This window comes from Procambarus clarkii, chromosome 59 (genome assembly GCF_040958095.1).
Source record: "Procambarus clarkii isolate CNS0578487 chromosome 59, FALCON_Pclarkii_2.0, whole genome shotgun sequence".
NCBI classification, from domain to species: domain Eukaryota; kingdom Metazoa; phylum Arthropoda; class Malacostraca; order Decapoda; family Cambaridae; genus Procambarus; species Procambarus clarkii.
Window position 1 is genome coordinate 22,299,561 of NC_091208.1, and position 17,902 is coordinate 22,317,462.

Here is a 17,902-nt window from a genome sequence, read left to right on the forward strand (position 1 = left end):
CTTAAGAGAAACAGGAGAAGAATTACAGAGACTCAGAACCAAGAGAGAACAGAGAGAGTAAAAAAAAATGGTGAAGTTAAAAATAAATGAGAACTGAGCTCTTGAACAGTGTCGAAGGCTCTCTGGAAGTCTTAGAAAATGCAGTCGGGCCGTCATATTTTTGCTCTGTGAGCATGGTTAACTTTTAATAGAGGTTTAGTAGACTGGATATTATATCTTCCTGTAGTGAACATATGGATACGTTTGTGTGTGTGTGTGTGTGTGTGTGTGTGTGTGTGTGTGTGTGTGTGTGTGTGTGTGTGTGTGTGTGTGTGTGTGTGTGTGTACTCACCTAGTTGTATTCACCTAGTTGTGCTTGCGGGGGTTGAGCTCTGGCTTTTTGGTCCCGCCTCTCAACTGTCAATCAACTGGTGTACAGATTCCTGAGCTTATTGGGCTCTATCATATCTACACTTGAAACTGTGTATGGAGTCAGCCTCCACCACATCACTGCGTAATGCATTCCATTTGTGTGTGTGTGTGTGTGTGTGTGTGTGTGTGTGTGTGTGTGTGTGTGTGTGTGTGTGTGTGTGTGTGTGTGTATGAACACCGTGTCTGCATATTGGCTTGCTCGAGCGTGTTTGGAGTCAAACGTCGCACACACACACGAGTCATTACAGATATACAAACACACACACACAGGGGGGCCTCGTGGCTGAGTGGCCAGCGCTCTGGGGGAGCAGGATTGGCCCTTGATCACATCTCCCACGGCACAGTGCCTCCCAGGTGACGCCCTCCCATGGTAATTACGACTGCCAGGTAGACAGTTCCAGGCAACACAACGGAGGGGGGGGGGGCGCGTGAGGGGGGCTGGGGGGGGTGGACGGAGGGGGGGGGGGAGGTCACCTCTATACCTGGGGATCGGGATGCCCCCCCTCCCCCACCACTGACAGTGTAGCCAATTCTTTTTATTCGCTACTCCGTAAAAAAAAAAAGCATTTTTTTGTAGCCTAAGCAGAAACGTACAAACCCGAACAACCCACCATTCCTATCGAGTCCGATGCATAGAAAACGGCAATACTGGCGAGAAGTGACTTTAATTAATAGGTAAAATTTTGTACTAGTAGGCTACAGGACGCTACACAACTCCCGGAACTGTCTATCTCACAACCCCCTTTGTTGCTATCTCTATATAACAGCTATATATATTATAAGAGGTATAAGTGACACAGTGGTGGTGTAGGTGGGTGATAAGGCCAGACGACACTGTAACCTATTATAGGTATAAGTTAAGTAATAATTGTAATTACGAAGCAATAAGATGCTTATCTTAACATACTAAGAAGGTTAGGTAAGGTCGGTGTTTTCTATGAAGCTTTTCAAGGTAAACTAAAATATTCACAATCAATTAGTATGTCACCTATGCACTTATATAATAAGTCAATATTGACTGTACAAAAGTGCGAGAACGGGTTGGACAGTGGGATGGGTGGAGAGGAGCAGCAGCAGTGGACAGGAAACTATAGGTTGTGGTTGAGTAGTTTGTGATTCATTTTCCAGGGTAGAAGTGCATGGGTGGAACCAAGGCTATACTCCCTGACACACCTGATAGTGGACACCTGTTTGTGTGTGTGTCTCTAGCTGCCTGTATGTGTGTGTGTCTAGCTGCCTGTATGTGTGTTTAGCTGCCTGTCTATGTGACTAACTGCCTGTTTGATTGCCTAGTTTGCTAATTAGCTGGCTAGCAATGACTTCCGTATGCCCCATAAGGTAGCCACAAGACAGGCAGGTGCGGCCGAGTGTCTGATATAAACACCACTATCACCACAGCTGACCCCCCTGGTATAAGGCCCCCACCACTGCTGACCCTCCCTGGTAAAGCTCCACCACAGTGCCCCCTGGTATAAGACCCCCACCACTGCTGACCCCCTGGTATAAGACCCCCACCACTGCTGACCCCCTGGTATAAGGCCCCCACCACTGCTGACCCCCTGGTATAAGACCCCCACCACTGCTGACCCCCTGGTATAAGACCCCCACCACTGCTGACCCCCTGGTATAAGACCCCCACCACTGCTGACCCCCTGGTATAAGGCCCCCACCACTGCTGACCCCCTAGTATAAGGCCCCCACCACAGTGCCCCCTGGTATAAGGCCCCCACCACTGCTGACCCCCTGGTATAAGACCCCCACCACTGCTGACCCCCTGGTATACTACTGGTGACACAAGAGAGGCAGCATGTGCCATAGGGCCAGCGTCACCGGGCGGGTGCCATAGGGCCAGCGTCACCGGGCGGGTGCCATAGGGCCAGCGTCACCGGGCGGGTGCCATAGGGCCAGCGTCACCGGGCGGGTGCCATAGGGCCAGCGTCACCGGGCGGGTGCCATAGGGCCAGCGTCACCGGGCGGGTGCCATAGGGCCAGCGTCACCGGGCGGGTGCCATAGGGCCAGCGTCACCGGGCGGGTGCCATAGGGCCAGCGTCACCGGGCGGGTGCCATAGGGCCAGCGTCACCGGGCGGGTGCCATAGGGCCAGCGTCACCGGGCGGGTGCCATAGGGCCAGCGTCACCGGGCGGGTGCCATAGGGCCAGCGTCACCGGGCGGGTGCCATAGGGCCAGCGTCACCGGGCGGGTGCCATAGGGCCAGCGTCACCGGGCGGGTGCCATAGGGCCAGCGTCACCGGGCGGGTGCTCGTCGATTACGCGCCCTCGGATGCTGGTAATGCTTATAATGGTGGCAATTAGCGACGTTTTTTGTGATGACCGAGAGTAGTTGGGTCCATGATGGAACAGAGAGAGAGAGAGAGAGACAGAGAGAGAGACAGAGAGAGAGACAGAGAGAGAGACAGAGAGAGAGACAGAGAAAGACAGAGAGACAGAGAGAGACAGAGAGACAGAGAGAGACAGAGAGACAGAGAGACAGAGAGAGACAGAGAGAGACAGAGAGAGACAGAGAGACAGAGAGAGACAGAGAGAGACAGAGAGAGACAGAGAGACAGAGAGAGAGAGACAGACAGAGAGACAGAGAAAGACAGAGAGACAGAGAGAGACAGAGAGACAGAGAGAGACAGAGAGACAGAGAGAGACAGAGAGAGACAGAGAGAGACAGAGAGAGACAGAGAGAGACAGAGAGAGACAGAGAGACAGAGAGAGACAGAGAGAGAGAGACAGACAGAGAGACAGAGAAAGACAGAGAGACAGAGAGAGACAGAGAGACAGAGAGAGACAGAGAGACAGAGAGACAGAGAGAGACAGAGAGAGACAGAGAGAGACAGAGAGACAGAGAGAGACAGAGAGAGACAGAGAGACAGAGAGACAGAGAGAGACAGAGAGACAGATATATATATATATATATATATATATATATATATATATATATATATATATATATATATATATATATATATATATATATATATATATGAACAACGATGTACCGTACCTAGTAAACCATCAGAATAACATAGTTACCCATGTCCGTCCGCCCCTCTACGCGCCGTCCTCTTGAACTCTCATCACTACATCAACTAAAATTTAAATTTTGCCTCGAGGAGCGAGTTTATTGGGCAGCGCCACTCATCCTGTGAGTGGACACACCGCCATAGCAGCACGTACAACACTCCCCAATAGGAAGAAAACCCGCTGGGTTGTTCATCCTGTCACTTGTACCCAGACACAGCTGGGACTTGCTTAACTGTCTCAAGTGAACAGCTATATAATGCACTTTATCTACATTAATCAACCACAGAAGTCATTTGCCACCACTACGACCACCACCACCACCGTTACCACACAATAATCTGGTTCACCAGAGCTATGGCAGTCACACCTTCAAAGCTGGTGATCCCACGCCATCTTATGTTTCACTCGCATCTACAACATTTTTATGCTAATTAATTTTGTATCTAAAAAATTGCTGTTCCCCCTTTTGTTGTGTGGCAAGAATGTTTGATTTGTCTTTATTTCATAGGATGAATAAAGCAAATATCACAAAGGTGGTTCGTATTTTGACATATTTCCGGCCGTGAGTGTGGTGGTGGTTGATCTTCCTCGCTTGTTTTTAAATTTGTTAAATTTTGCCCCGAGGGGCGAGTTTATTGGGCAGCGTTTGTATAATGTTCAGGTGCCTGGTGACCTCTGACCCTGATGCTAACAGCCTGGTTGACCTGACCTCCAACCAGGAGGCCTGGTCAGAGACTGGGCCGCTTGGAACCTCGATCCCAGAACCGCCTCACGGCACCTGCAGCTCTACTCAATTTAATGAACAAATTAAGCCTGAATCATAGAACAATCTATGCCATAGGCTTTTACCGTGCTGCCTCGCTCCTCTTGTTCTATGTTGTTCTTGTTCTACATATTTTATGAATTTGAATCAGCTTTTTATAGCATTTTGTATTCGTAATTTACATTACTTTGTATTATATTATAAATTATTTGTATTCATTTATGTTATTTAATATAATTTATGCTGTGCTAATCCCCGCGTTATTACAATAGAAGATAAATTATTCATCAATGAGTTAATGTTGTGTTAATTTAGGGGCGACGACATTGAGTTAATGACACTAATGACAGTCCTTGTCATAATTGGTTAGGGAAGGTGGATGGGGGGGGGTTAGGTCAGCGCCATCTGAGAGTTGGTGGAGTTACTTTCCTCTAATAAATCATTGCCAGTCACCCACAGGTCAGTTCAAAACAGTTGAGCCGAATTGGATCTTGAGTAGTTAATTGTTGTTGTGGGGGAGTTGAGGGGTAGTTGTGTGTTGGGATACGAGGCAGAGGATCGGTGTGTACACGGCAGGAAGTGCAGTGATACCTCGGTCAGTGTAATAGGTTTTGTTGGTAAAGGCCGCTAAGATGTATGTGAGGAGAGAGAACCGGACGGAGTACCCGCAAGTGAGGTTCAGTCGAGTTGTGGAGGATCAGGAACCCAGCCTTGAGGTCGACTTCGGAGCTCAGGCTACCGAGAGCTCCACAAGGTAGATAAGACTTGTGTTCTGAACTGTATTTCTATCCAACACGTTATCTGGTTGATACCTGGTTGATGGGATTCTGGGAGTTCTTCTACTCCCCAAGCCCGGCCCGAGGCCAGGCTTGACTTGTGAGAGTTTGGTCCACCAGGCTGTTGCTTGGAGCGGCCCGCAGGCCCACATACCCACCACAGCCCGGTTGGTCCAGCACTCCTTGAAGGAAACAATCTAGTTTCCTCTTGAAGATGTCCACGGTTGTTCCTGTAATATTTCTGATGCTCGCTGGTAGGACGTTGAACAACCGTGAACCTCTGATGTTCATACAGTGTTCTCTGATTGTGCCCATGGCACCTCTGCTCTTCACTGGTTCTATTCCACTGCTGAGATAGTTTAATGCTGAAAAGACTCGATATAGTAATTTGGTAGTTTTATATATATTTCAACAAATTTTGACTCGGTACATTTCCAATATGTTCATATTTCAGTAATTTGTAAAGATTGTGAATAATTTGTATAACCTGTAATTTCAAATTCCGTAGCCTAGTCTCTTAAGGTTAAAAACTGTCTCCCCATCTTCATATCTAATTCCTCCGTGACTCTTTTGATGCCAACTTTTCATAAAGATGCAATAAACTAATTAAAGGTTCAAGAGTTGGAAAATAAAATTAATCTTGACATTTCTTTTGATCTTATTTAAACTTTTTACAAGAGGATGTAGTTAGCAAGGTGCGCTCCACAGACCAGTGTGCTGCTGTCGGCGTCCACGCCAGCATGTATTAGGCTTGTCCCATTTAGAATCGACCCGAAGGAAAAGTACATTCTGTACCGAATTATTATTTTTAACTATATTTTATAATAGTCTTGGTTGAGGTGAGTGTGGCCCGTCCTCAAACTAGGCTCCTAGTTTTGGGGGAAATTTGTACGCCTCATTTTGACAATTATTGGACGGGGCTGTGCAGTGGATGGGACGGGATGGACAGGATATATATATTCCTGGATTCGTAGTGGTCTAGTGGGTAAATAATTGATATCTGGGTTGCTAGTAGTATTACTTACTCTGCAAAGCCTGAGGTAGCGAGAACGTGACATTGCATTTAACAATTCTGGAGTTGAATTTATTTAAGTTTGGTGTGTGAGGGGAAAGTGGTATGATAACGGGCTGTTCTAATCTTGGTGTTTCAGATGGTTGAGCTATGGTTATTGGGTCCCGTCTTTAATCCTTCCATGGACCGATGTCCAGGATCTTGACTTGGTATGCCCATATATATTGTATATTGTGTGTATATCACGAAAATAAACACGTGATTAAAAAATGTGAGTGTCAGACCACGGAGGAAAATTGAAACAGGAATTTCCTTAAGTACTTTCGTATATTAATACATCTTCAGAAGGAAGATTGTATATTATATGTCTAACCATATCTAAACCTAGTATAATATGCCTGTGGTGGTGGTTGGGGGGGGGGGGGGGGAGGTTTTTTTTTAAAGGTCGGTAGGAAATTTTTTTTAAGTTAGTGGGAGTGGTTCTGGTTCTTGGTTGAGGTTGGTGGCTGGGCTGCCGAAGGTCACCACGAGCCAGAAATCAGCAAGCAGGTACTTGCGAACCTGTACATCTTATCTGTTGTTGGCGCGGCTATGTTTACGTGTATTAAACTGTTGGTTGAGCTCTGAAGCACTTAAGAACTGTTTATGACAATTCAAAACGCATCTGGCTGGGAAGTTGAGATGCTGGTCAACTGTCTAATGTAGACAAAGCTGGTAAAAGAAGAGGAAAAGATGTGTACAAGTTGGTCAGTAGTTATGCAAGTACGTGAATGGCCCCGGGCCCACCAGTTCTCCTTGACCAGTGATGTGGTATTCAGTGAACGCACCCGTACACTGCTTGCTTCACACGCTTGTAAACTTCCTTCTTCGTCGGATGGTCTTTACGAATAACAAAGGATTTTCGTTTTAAAATATTAGGTTTAAATCAAATGTAGATGTGGGTAGTTCCCCTCAACACACGCCCTCGCCCCTATTTGTCATTGTTGCTCATGGATAAGCACCTCCAAAGGATACCTTATCAACCAGGCTGTGACTCATACGTCAGGCTGCGAGCAGCCGCGTCCAACAGCCTGGTTGATCAGTCTAGCAACCAGGAGGCCTGGTCGACGACCGGGCCGCGGGGACGCTAAGCCCCGGAAGCACCTCAAGGTAACGATGGACCCTCACGTCTCTCGTCCCCGACGTAGAAAGTAATTTAACATTTCTCTTGCAGACAACCTGGGTGGTACGGTCGACGGACTCGCATGGAGCGGTACCTGATGTTGGCGGCGACGACCGTGGTGTTCGCCGTGGTGGCTCTCTCCATCTCCCTGGCCGCTGTGGTCTACGGCTACCGGAGAGGTCTCCTTCAGACTGATGGTATGGGCACCCACCTACACTACAGTGTTGTGTGTACCCGGCATCCTGTCACAACACCTAACACGAGGATCTTGATTCTAAGGTCGTGACAACGACCGCGTTATGGTTGATGGGTTGGTGTGACTGGATGAGATTAGTGAGGCTTGCGTGGGGAAGCGGGTTTAATATTTTCTAGCAGCAATGATGGTTGTAGACTCCAGGGGCCAGATTCACGAAGCAGTTACGCAAGCACTTACGAACCTGTACATCTTTTCTCAATCTTTGGCGGCTTTGTTTACAATTATTAAAGTTAATGAGCTCCGAAGCACCAGGAGGCTGTTTATAACAATAACAACAGTTGATTGGCAAGTTTTCATGCTTGTAAACTGTTTAATAAATGTAACCAAAGCCGTCAAAGATTGTAGAAAGGTGTACACTTTCGTAAGTGCTTGCGTAACTGCTTCGTGAATCTGGGTCCAAAACAGGGATGAGCAGTTGGCTAGCCACCAGACCCGCTCTAAGTTCCTCTAGCTATTATTCCTGGTTTTCGTAAGGATCCTCATTATTGCATAACGTAAACATTGACCTTAACTTGGATATATTGAGCGTCTTTGTTCTCTTAAAACGCCTTGTAGGTTACCTTCCTCAGCTGGTTAAAACCTTTGCCTTCAGGATTTGTGGTAGGCCTGTTTGTGAAGTGATTATCAACATATCTCTAATATCTCGGCCGACCGGACAGCACGCTGAACTTGTGATCCTGTGGTCCTGGGTTCGATCCCGGGCGCCGGCGAGAAACAATGGGCAGAGTTTCTTTCACCCTATGTCCCTGTTACCTAGCAGTAAAATAGGTACCTGGGTGTTAGTCGGCTGTCACGGGCTGCTTCCTGGGGGTGGAGGCCTGGTCGAGGACCGGGCCGCGGGGGCACTAAAGCCCCGAAATCATCTCAAGATAACCCCCTCCCCCTCCCGTCTCCCTTTTTATATTCACTGGATAGCATTAGCTTCACTGTTTACTCCTATCGAGTAAGTTTAGTTCAACTGTTAAGAGTTGTTTACTGTTGAGAATAGGGGTTAAGGGAGCACTAAGGCAAACGTATAGGTAAGATGTTTTTAAAAGCCGACAGAGTGGTATGCTTTTTTAAAATTGTCCTGATGTTCCAAATCGCGTGTAGCTACATTGTGAGGCCAGTCACGATCGAGGACTACACAGAGTTCAATGTCTCCAAGTTCAGGATCATGATGATGGCTTGGCGAACACCAGTGGTGATGGTTGTGTGGAGTGAGCTGCTCAATTCTGGAGGTAGCCTACGGCAGGCGGCTCAGCGTGCTGATCTTTATACAAGAATTGTTTAGTGTTGAAAGTGTCGTGGATGGTTATGCCTTGCTACTTGTGAACGCAAGTGTGTGTGTGTGTGTGTGTGTGTGTGTGTGTGTGTGTGTGTGTGTGTGTGATAAATTTACAGCTAGCTGTATATAAAGCTAATAACTAATTTGTTTATCCTAATGTACAAATACGTTCTCAAACAAATCATGCACTTGGCATATTTTTCATGCAAATTTGTACCGTAATATGTATATACTGTATTTAAACCATGTGTAACTGTACCCGAATTAATACCTGCTATATTCTATGTCTTATTTAAATGTTTTCGTGACTTCTATAAAATACATACTCTTGGCTGCTTAAAATTTTATCTCTGGGACACTCTCGCTATATCTCTGATCGCCTGCATGATGTAGTGGTGCTACTGCCCTTCCTCTTCTGCCTCCACCTTCATTTAATACAAAATTACGTGCTGGTCTATACCAAAAGTTTGCTTACAGAAATGGCCTTGGTTTTACGCGGTTTAATCCCACAACTTTTCTAAATTTACTTGTTACCTTATGATTTAATCAAATGTAAACTAATGCAAATTTACTGTATAACTTGTAATGAAATTATACTATTTGTGTAATAGGCGAACCCTTGTTCCTGTCTAACCACCTTTTTCAAACTGTGGCTATTGTGGCTTGTTAATGCTTACTGTTTACTTCAGTGGCTTGTAGCCTAACACGGCCTCCTAGCCTTGGGCCAGATTCACGAAAGCACTTACGAACGTGTACATCTTTCCTCAACCTTTGACGGCTTTGTTTACATAAATTAAACAGTTTACAAGCATGAAAACTTCCCATTCAACTGTTATTGTTATAAACAGCCTCCTGGTGCTTCGGAGCTCATTAATTGTTTAATAATTGGAAACAAAGCCGCCAAAGATTGACAAAAGATATACAGGTTTGTAAGTGCTTGCGTAAGTCCTTTCGCGAATCTGGCTCCTTGCCGCCTAACTTCATGCTATCCGCTTTTCAACAGTGAGCTGAGGTGACCTCTCGACCCTCCCAGACACTCAACTATGATAACTATGACTCTAGCTTCGTCACCTGGTGATCAGTTTTATCCTAGACCTTATACCCTACTGGGACTTTTTGACCCTCTGGCTCTAACATGTGGTGTGTACAGACTACCAATTATGAAACGGTTTAAAAGACTAGGCTATAGTGGTCGTGTGGAATGTACAGTTAATACACGACTAGTTGGACCACACTTCGCTAACATTAATTTACAAGACTAACTGTATATAGACATTTGTACCATCGACTGGGGGAAAGGGGGGAGATGACAGTTCTCTAGACTGTCCGTGGTACGGACAGCTGGCGAGAACTTACATATGTCGCCACCTGGAGGAATTAATGTTAAGTTCGGAATATGTACATACAAACCCCCCCCCCCTCTAAATTTAGTTGTACACCAGCTTTTGAAGTATTAAAAAGTAAATAATTGCAACCTTTGGTGTTTAGTTCAAACGTAAAGTTGAAACTTTTGATGGAAGAACTGCTGTGTATTTGGTCTAGCCTCGTACACCATTGCGTGTATGAAGTAGTATTTTGTTGTAGTATACTAGTAGTAATTATACTACAAGATAAGGTGCATAGGACCATTTCATCCCCCCCCCCTCGGTCGACTTAACGACTCAGCCCGTCCTCCTAAGATTTCTGTCACGAAACTGCATCTTAATGCCCTTAGCCTCGCTTACCAGAGGCTCCAAAACAGAAAACGGGACCGTATGCAAAGAGTAACAACAGTAACGTGATTGCATCAATGAGAAATATCATAGGAGCCATGATGAGGATTCGAACCCATGCAGTGGGTGATCCTACCCATACACGGGATGTTTAGTGGCTACCATGTGTGCATGGCAACACCCCACCACATAAGTTCGAACCCTTATCACGGCTCTTATGGCTTTTCTCAACGGGACAGTTACGTCAGTTTAGCAAGCCGCTACCATATTCTAGTAGGGTAATTTTTGGCCTTGGGTATAGAGTATACATCAAAATGCGAAGCTCTATTAGGAGGACGGGTTGATGCGTCACCTGACGTGGTCAGTAATTGAGAAAGGTATGAGAGTACTGTGTACGAATATGTACCATGCACTACAGTGGACGAGAGGTGATGACTTGAGGTAGACGGCAACTCAGTAGTGTGTGGATGACACGGACGGTGGAGGAGCCAGCTGACTACCTGACATGTGATGCACACCCACACCTGGGACTTCCCGCCCACGTCCTTGACGACGCCCCCTCAGACCTTGGACGTCCCGCTCACGTCCTTGACGCCCCCTTCCAGGTCTGGGACGTTCCACCCACGTCCTAGACGGCCCCCCCCTCAGACCTGGGACGTCCCATCCACGTCCTAGACGTCCCCAGACCTGGGACGTCCCTCCCACGTCCTAGCAAGCAGGACGTTACCCCGACCTCTGTAGGCAGATTCAATAGTTTTAGTACATGATGCCTTGTAGACTGGAGCATTCTGGACGGGGAAGTTCATTATTTTGACAAGTGAAGCGCTTACAGCTGTCAGGGTAAGTGTTCCTTCTCGCTGAAAACCCCCTTCCCGTCCCGTCCTTTCCCATGTGGGGTACTGTCGGCAACTGGCCCTCCCGGAGCCAATGCCTGTGGCCATGCGAGGCAGAATTCAGGGCCACTGACAGGGCACCTGAATTTGACGCGCAGCCTAGCGACCGACTAGTGCGTGTGACTGACTTACGCTAACTTTTAGTTTCTTTATAGTCTTGGAGTAAATTGAAATGCACAGGACATATTATTTTCGTAACGAGTGGCGCTTTAAGCTTGTGTCTGGAGTTGCATATTTTTATCTACGATATTAGTTAGACGCGAAGATGTACTGTATGGCTTGACTGATTACTTAAAGTATAAAGTTGCCATAATACACAAGGACGCGCGATGCAATGGCTTCGTCCAGGCAATTCATTACCCCCTAAAGCGCATCAGACGCTCCGTACCACTCTAAAAATACAAAATATTCTCCCAAAAGACTTCATAAATACAAACTGAACAATGGAATAACGCCTATAGAAAAGTCGGTCGCTGTAATTGCCTCTGGCATGAAGACTTGAGTAATACCGACGGATGACGTTTGTCAGTCGCACGTTGGCAGAGGCATGTGCTGACCCCGTGCTGCTGCTGCTGTTGCTGGTCCTCGTGTCCTCCTCTTGCTCCTCCTGCACGTGCTCTGTCATCGTCCGCTCCACCTAACAGCACGCATTCTCTCTTCTCTCTTCAACTTCCACCAGACGCCTCATTGCTGCCCGTTATCTCACCAGCGGCGCTCACTGGCTGTCAAAGGCCTTCCACGTATGCTGAGAGTCCCAACGATGTCTGCCTCACCCAGGGCTGCGTCAAGGCTGGTAAGTGTTGGCAGCATCACTGAAGGCTGCGTCACTGAGGGCTGCGTCAAGGCTGGTAAGTGTTGGCAGCATCACTCAGGGCTGCGTCAAGGCTGGTAAGTGTTGGCAGCATCACTGAGGGCTGCGTCAAGGCTGGTAAGTGCTGGCAGCATCACTGAGGGCTGCGTCAAGGCTGGTAAGTGCTGGCAGCATCATCAGCTAGTCTGGCCAAAGTCTCTGAAAAACCGGTTTGTTTAAAGTGCTGCTTTAAGTCTCAAACTACAGAAACTAGCTTCAAAAAGTGCCTTGACCAATTTATAGTTCTTATGGTTTTAATGCCTTATCAGCACTTATTGTGAAATTTTCATATCCATTAAAGACTACAACATCCATTTCAGAATCTGATTAAGGTAAATTTGTCCAGATTTGTCTGAAAAAAGGGGGGGGGGGAGGTTTTTATCGGGTACTACATTGACGTCAAAAGTGCGTCAAGATGTTACAATCATTTAGTGCTAAATTTGAAATTGTCTAGAGCATACTAGGCTCTATGAATATTAAGACTAATTTGGGTAGATGTCTAAATAGGCTTTGAGCATCTGTGGTGTAGCATGTCCTCTAATTGGACAATAATCTAAATTACTTGTACATTAACATTCATATAATAATAGTTAACATATAGCAACTAATTGTAATTCAAGTATGTTTATTGAGACAAGAAAATAAATCTCAAAGGGTTAAAGTAGCTTAGGCTATTTCTTTCCCCCCCACTAATTGTAATCTAAATTTGCTAGCTGCCGGTCTGGTGAAGTCGATGGATCCAAGTGTGGATCCTTGCACAGACTTCTTCCAGTTCTCCTGTGGTAATTTCCTCAAGACGAAGATCATTCCCGATGAGAAGACTGCCATCTCCAGGTTCAATGAGATCTCTGACGACCTGCAGGAGAAGCTGCGAGGTCTTGTAGAGAGTAAAGAATCCGCAGACGATTCTCCCTCCACCAAGAAGGTTAAGGCTCTGTACAAGGCTTGCATGGATAAAGGTTAGTACATAAGAACAAAGGCAACTGCAGAAGGCCTATTGGCTCATGCGAGGCAGCTCCTATTTATAACCACCCAATCCCACTCATATACTTGTCCAACCCACGCTTGAAACAATCGAGGGACCCCACCTCCACAATGTTACGCGGCAATTGGTTCCACAACTCAACAACCCTTCTTGTTACTCCGTTAACATGTATGTTACCGGAGTAATTGATGTCATTGTTAAGGTACTACCATAGCGGATACCATTAGATTAATGAGGCAATTAAGAGATGGTAGAACTAGAGAATCGGTAAGTCGACAAATTTATTGTGCTAGGACTCAAAGATTGAAATTGAAATAAGTTTATTGAGGTAAAATCCACACAAAGGGATGAGGTAGCTCAAGCTATTCTCACCCCGTTCAGTACATCGTGTTAATACATACATAGACACACATCACAAACAATACACATATTACCAAACATTCTGAGAGATATATACATTTCCTAGGACTCGCAGATGGTTGTTTGAAACTTGCCCTCTACGTTAAAACAAACATTACTTAAGACTTGCTATCCGTAAGTGGCGTCGTAGCCTATGTATCGAACACTTGACAATAATAATACCATACATTTAATTTCTCTTCTTATATTTCGCTCTTCAGGAAGAGTGTGTAGGCCTGGCTATATACCCATACATAGTTTGCATAATCCATCTCCTAATTTACACACTAACAATAATTAATCTGCAGAAGGCCTAGTGGCCCATGCGAGGCATCGTCTGTCATCCAGCCAAACACACTTGTATGTCCCTCCTGCTTGGAACACCCACCACCTCACTATTACCTAGTTACCTAATTATTACCTATGTTATCTTGTTACAATGTTGCACCATCCTCAGATTTACCCATTTTTTTAAAGGCCTATTGGATAATTTTCTTTTTATTGTTGACATTTTGTTTAATGCTCTACATATTTCTTGTTGCAGATCGCATCAAAGAGAGAGGCTTGAATCCCCTGAAAGATATCCTGAGGGAGATGGGAGGTTGGCCCGTCCTGGAAGGAGACTCTTGGAATGCCTCCAGCTTCCAGTGGTACACAAACATCTACATTAACCGCAGGCTCGGCTACTCCCTCGACTACATCTTTGATTTCTCGGTCACTACCAACATCAGGAACTCCTCTTGGAGGATCATAGATGTAAATGAACTTTATTTTGCCTCGTTATCAGGCTTCTTAAACCTTCATTTGGACCTGGAGATTAAGTGGTTTTAATGTTGCTTATCATTAAAATAGACGAAATTAGAATGACACTTCTTAAAGTAATATGTAATGTCCTTTTATATATTTAAAGGAACCCTTAGTGTTAAATCCGTTCCTGGGAAGTGGCATATGGCAAGATTAATTTTGACACGCCTCGGCGCTTGTGGTATTAATGTCGGGGATGAAAGTAGAGCAGAAATGTTGACTACACGAGGAAGCGATACAAGACGAATGGTCGTTGTGTGGGTGGCGAGCACTGTTCCTATATAATGCCTGACGTTCTCTCGTAAAGATGGATTTGAAGGGAAAAAATGAGGTTATAGGATAAAAACCCCGAAGGTGGGGTGGGGGCATTATCTTTTCACTGTAACAAGAGTGGGGGTTGTAGGCATTTTCAACAAGGATGTTTGTCTGTAACATTTCTGACATGGCTTTTGGGCACCTCTCCCCCCCCCCCCCTACCTCCCCTCCCTCCTCCCCCTCCCCCCTCCCCCCCTCCCCCCCCTCCCCCCCTCCCCCCCCTCCCTCCTCCCCTCAAAAAAAAGTGAGGAAACACTTTAAATAATAAAACTAAAATAGTTACTTAATTTATATATTGCCCGTCATAAATTTATATTAAATGATTGAGCTGAACTTTCAGCTTGAAAGTGTTTCCTGCAACATTGAATGTTACCCCCGAGAGCCACCACCTTTCTCCAGACCTCAACGGTGCCGGAAGCCAGCGGCTTGTCAAAGATCCGTCGACCCCCCCCCCCCCCCTCCCACCCCATTGTTCCTAGCCTAATCCTGCATAATAACGTCCGTCCATTTTCTGAGGGGGGTAGAAATAGCCTAAGCTACTCTATCCCTTTGAGATGTATTTATTGCTTATCTCAATAAACATACTTGAACTTGATTTATTTTCTGTTCTGATCAGATCGACCAGCCTCCCCTTGGTATGCCATCACGCAAGTACCTACTGAAGGGGTTTAACGACAGCGACGTGCAGGCCTATTACAACTATCAGGTCAGCATGGCTGAGCTGATGGGCGCCGACAGGGCCACGGCCCAGAAGGAATTGAAGGAATCTCTCGAGTTTGAAATCCAGATTGCCAATGTAAGTAGTTTTATTCCTAGACATGGCTTGAGAAGCTGCTATTGATTGCAGGAAGATTTTTTTTAATGAAATTGCTTTTAATGGTGGTTTTTTATTTTTTATGCAAAAGTTTTAAACTACACTAGTGCAGGCGATGAGTCACAATAACGTGGCTAAAGTAAATCGACTTGAAAATGGTCCAGGATGGACCGAAACGTCGTCGTCCCTTCACCTTCTAGTGTGTAGTCTGGTCAACAAACTACACTGTTTTATCCTAATTTTGTATAACCCTATTTATATCCTAACCTCCCTTACTGTATTTATATCCTAACCTCCCTTACTGCATTTATATCCTAACATTTCGTACTGTAATGCAGTCTTCAATGTATCTGCACATATTAAATACATCTTGTACTGTATTAGTCTTCGACGGTGTCTTTTCTGGTGGGACTAATTGAGTGGTTGTTGTTGCAGTTCTCTCTGCCCAAAGAGGAGCGACGCAACGCCTCCAAGCTCTACAACAAGATGAGCATCGCCGAGCTGCAGAAGATGGTGCCAGAGGTCCCCTGGCTGGAGTATATCAACACTGTTCTGGATCCCTTCTTCACTGTGAGTTCCTTCCCCCACTTGTACCTCTCGGGGTCTTGCACCACCTCTATGACGCCTTCTACAGGATATACCTTTTTTTTTAATATAAACTGCGGGTTGCTAGAGTATGTCTGCTGTACCCACAGGAACTATGTAAAGTAACCCAGTTATATTGAATGTTGTTGTTTTTAGATTTAGCTGCTCAGAACGAAGTGTCCATGTAGCACGGGCTATGGTGAGCCCGTAATATATTGATATGTAGGTACTCTTACATAGGCTGAGAGCTCCACGGTATATGGATATCTTTTTGGGGGGTGAAAAGGGGATTCGAGGGGGGGGGTGAAGGATTCAGTCATGATAATGGATGTTAATCAGTGTCATATACACCGCCACTTCGCCAGTGTCGCTACAACAGTTGTGTAGGTGTATAACACGTCAGGGGACATCTTGTTAAATCACGGGTTATTCATACCCGTGCCACCTCTTGGGTGGCGTAATCTTCATCAATCTTGTTAAACCGTAGATGTTGAACTACATTAAGAGCAGGTTTAGTATGACTTAAGATACCTTGTGGATACATAGTGATCATAAAGTTTCATTGCACCCTGTTTACCATTAATTTCTATAAAGCTAATAATGTGATTACTTTGTCAAGGTCACGGAGGAGGAGCCCGTTATAGTGAACGTGCCAACCTTCGTGAAGAAGCTGGGACAGTTGCTGACCAAGACGCCCAAGAGGTACGTTGCTCCTCACTACTCCTTGAGGAGCTGGCAGTGTTCACAACCGTTGTTGTTGTTTAAGATTCGCTACTCAGAACGATAAGTTCCAGTAGCGCGGGCTATGGTGAGCCCGTAAGTGGAGGCTCTTTGGAGCCATTATGTTATCAGTGAGCTGGTGGGGTTAGGGTTTACAACCGTTAGTCTTGACATCATAACTAGTAGCACCTTAAGATTGCACACTCGCTTACAGTTCTAAACGTATTAATACTAAAAATAAAAAGCTGTGAAACCCTAAATTAAGAGGTTTTTAATTAGAAGATCCTCTTGGATTGTAGTGGTGACTTCCAGAGTGGTGTTAAGGGTTCCAAAAGTTTGCATTAAGGTAGTACATCAAAGTGGCCACCACTTTGCAACCAGGAGGCCTGGTCGACGACCGGGCCGCGGGGACACTAAGCCCCGGAAGCATCTCAAGGTAAGGTAACCTCAAGGTAACCACTGCTGTGTGTTTTAAGTTATCCCAAGTAGCAAGACTATACTGATAAGACTACTGATCGCAAGAGATATTTCTTTAAATTGTATTTATGTTTAAGCTTTAGTATTAAAAGGATGAGACGCGATTTACCAGTAGTAATGATCTTTAAGTGATGACAACTGACTCTTGCAGAGTGATCGCCAACTACATGATCTGGCGCGTGACTGCAGCCTCCGTGGGTTACCTCTCCGAAGACGCCCGAGACATCCAGTTGGAGTACTCGAGGAAGCTGGTGGGCAAGGGTACCAGGGAGCCTCGCTGGAAGGAGTGCATGAGCTCCGTGTCTGGCAGGTGAGGAGATTGATTGATTGATAAAGATTAAGTCACCCAAGAGGTGGGCACGGGCATGAATAGCCCGTAAGTGGAGGCTCTTTGGAGCCAGTACCTTAGGTGGGGAGAGGCAAGCATCCACTGAATTTTCCGTATCCACACACTGTAATGGGTGGCCTGTGGGGCCTATAGCACACAGGCCTATGTAAATAAGCTTTGAAATAGGCTTGACATTTATATATATATAATATTAATGCTTCGTATGGATTTAATCTCAAATATAACTAAATATATTCCAAACACTTTTTTTATTCTGTGCATCGAGCAAGTTAATTATAAGTGCTACTCGTAGGTTGTTCGCCGTCTATCTTGCAGGAAAGT

At 45.6% G+C, this 17,902-nt stretch overlaps 1 protein-coding gene across 5 annotated transcripts in view; it reads left to right on the forward strand.

Moving 5' to 3' along the window:
• The window catches only part of Nep2 (Neprilysin 2), a 93,467-nt gene that overhangs the window by 70,078 nt on the left and 5,487 nt on the right, over positions 1 to 17,902 (forward strand). For 2 of the 5 annotated variants that reach the window (XM_069306986.1, XM_069306988.1), the window contains exons 2-9: positions 7,207 to 7,352; positions 11,963 to 12,076; positions 12,847 to 13,092; positions 14,062 to 14,273; positions 15,253 to 15,432; positions 15,886 to 16,020; positions 16,655 to 16,737; positions 17,384 to 17,542. In XM_069306986.1, the coding sequence (XP_069163087.1) occupies positions 7,207 to 7,352; positions 11,963 to 12,076; positions 12,847 to 13,092; positions 14,062 to 14,273; positions 15,253 to 15,432; positions 15,886 to 16,020; positions 16,655 to 16,737; positions 17,384 to 17,542 (1,275 nt within the window). Of the gene's footprint in view, positions 1 to 4,722; positions 4,960 to 7,206; positions 7,353 to 11,962; positions 12,077 to 12,846; positions 13,093 to 14,061; positions 14,274 to 15,252; positions 15,433 to 15,885; positions 16,021 to 16,654; positions 16,738 to 17,383; positions 17,543 to 17,902 lie in introns of those variants that run through there. The other 3 variants (XM_069306985.1, XM_069306987.1, XM_069306990.1) reach the window with 3 other exon arrangements.